General features: G+C 43.1%; 1 protein-coding gene across 2 annotated transcripts in view; it reads left to right on the forward strand.

Annotated features, from left to right (window-relative positions):
• The window catches only part of LOC107571070 (mitochondrial pyruvate carrier 1-like), a 7,849-nt gene extending 6,623 nt beyond the window's left edge, over window positions 1-1,226 (forward strand). Inside the window, exons 1-4 of one of the 2 annotated variants that reach the window (XM_016257351.1) lie at window positions 183-553; window positions 635-731; window positions 822-954; window positions 1,105-1,226. In XM_016257351.1, the coding sequence (XP_016112837.1) occupies window positions 512-553; window positions 635-731; window positions 822-954; window positions 1,105-1,129 (297 nt within the window). In that variant the 5' untranslated portion in view covers window positions 183-511 and the 3' untranslated portion in view covers window positions 1,130-1,226. Of the gene's footprint in view, window positions 1-182; window positions 554-634; window positions 732-821; window positions 955-1,104 lie in introns of those variants that run through there. The other variant, XM_016257350.1, reaches the window with a different exon arrangement.
• Window positions 1,227-1,663: the final 437 nt, after the last annotated feature.

Here is a 1,663-nt window from a genome sequence, read left to right on the forward strand (position 1 = left end):
GTGTGTGTGTGTGAGAGTCAGAGTGTGTGTGTGTGTGTGTGTGTGTGTGTGAGAGTCAGAGTGTGTGTGTCATAATAACCGCAGGAACGGCTGAAGGACACGAGCTGCAGTACCGCCGCCAGAGTGCGCTGTTTCACCCTCGAGCTGTGGCGCACATAAACATATTACAATCCTGAAGCTGCATTTTGCTTTATTTCCAGCTCATTGTTGTTATGTCACGCGAGTCAAAGTCTCAGAGAAATAAAACCATCTTCACATTGTTGCTCATATTTTCATTTTATTGGTGTAACGGCAGCAGTGTGTGTCTTTATCGACTCCTCGTGTCAGGACACAAAACGCTCAAGAGTGTCTTATTTAGTAAATCATTATACAGTTAGTAGAAATGTTACAGTAACTTTTTTCATTTCGAACACGCAGACACTTGCTATGGTATATTGACGATCTGATACAGCCTAGCATGTGTTATTAAGAAAGTGCTTGCTGTAACTCTCATCTGTGCTGGTCTGCTTTCATGATGGATCCGCTCTTCCCGTGGGATCTCCACCTCAGCACAGTAAGTTCCTCTCGAGTGAAATGAGATCTAATGGTGCCTGTGTCCCGGCGGTTACAGCAGTGGTGTGTCATGTTATTCCAGCACTTCTGGGGTCCGGTGGCAAACTGGGGCCTGCCCATCGCCGCCATCAGCGACATGAAGAAGAGTCCAGAGATCATCAGCGGCAGAATGACCTTCGGTACGTGGCAAAACAAACAAGAGCTTGTGCAACAGACGGACACTGTGAGGTCAAAGGTCAACGGAGGTGTTTTCGCTCTTGTTTTCCCAGCTCTCACCTGCTACTCGCTGCTGTTCATGCGCTTCGCCTACAAGGTCCAGCCCAGAAACTGGCTTCTGTTCGCCTGCCACTTCACCAATGAAGGGGCTCAGCTCGTTCAGGGCAGCAGACTCATCAAATACAAGTATGACACTTCTGATTTCTAATAGTATCTCACGTTTACCGTAAATATGCAGCTAGCCCATTTCGAGATGCGCTCAGGCTAGTCTGGTTCTGTTAGACTGCGGTGTGCTCGCGTACTAACACACGATCTGCTTCTGATTGTGTTCCTCAGCATTGAGAAGAAGACGGCCAAGTGATGAATCTGCACAGTGGTCATGCTTTGGAGGAGACCCACCAATCTGTATCGCAACATCGGATCTGTTCTAACACAATAAATAATCATTCATATACACAGATGATTGGTTTTATGCTATTTTTCTCTGTTACACGTATAACATTTTAAGCCTTACAACACAGCCTCGAAGGTTAGAGTTTGTAGGTGATGTAGAAATATTTGATTAATTTATTTCCATACATAATGTGATCAGTGTGTTAAAAATGAATATGGAGAAAATAAAAAAAATGTTATTATGCCTTTGCTTTTTTGAATCTATCTATCTATCTATCTATCTATCTATCTATCATCTCTATCTTGTCTGTCTGTCTGTTAATCTGTCTGTCTGTATATCTATCTATCATCTCTATCTTGTCTGTCTGTCTGTTAATCTGTCTGTCTGTATATCTATCTATCATCTCTATCTTGTCTATGTATGTCTGTCTGTCTGTCTATTAATCTGTCTGTATGTCTATCTATTAATCTGTCTGTCATCTCTCTATCTTGTCTGTCTGTC

This window comes from Sinocyclocheilus grahami, unplaced genomic scaffold, assembly GCF_001515645.1.
Source record: "Sinocyclocheilus grahami isolate Dianchi unplaced genomic scaffold, SAMN03320097.WGS_v1.1 scaffold1546.1, whole genome shotgun sequence".
NCBI classification, from domain to species: domain Eukaryota; kingdom Metazoa; phylum Chordata; class Actinopteri; order Cypriniformes; family Cyprinidae; genus Sinocyclocheilus; species Sinocyclocheilus grahami.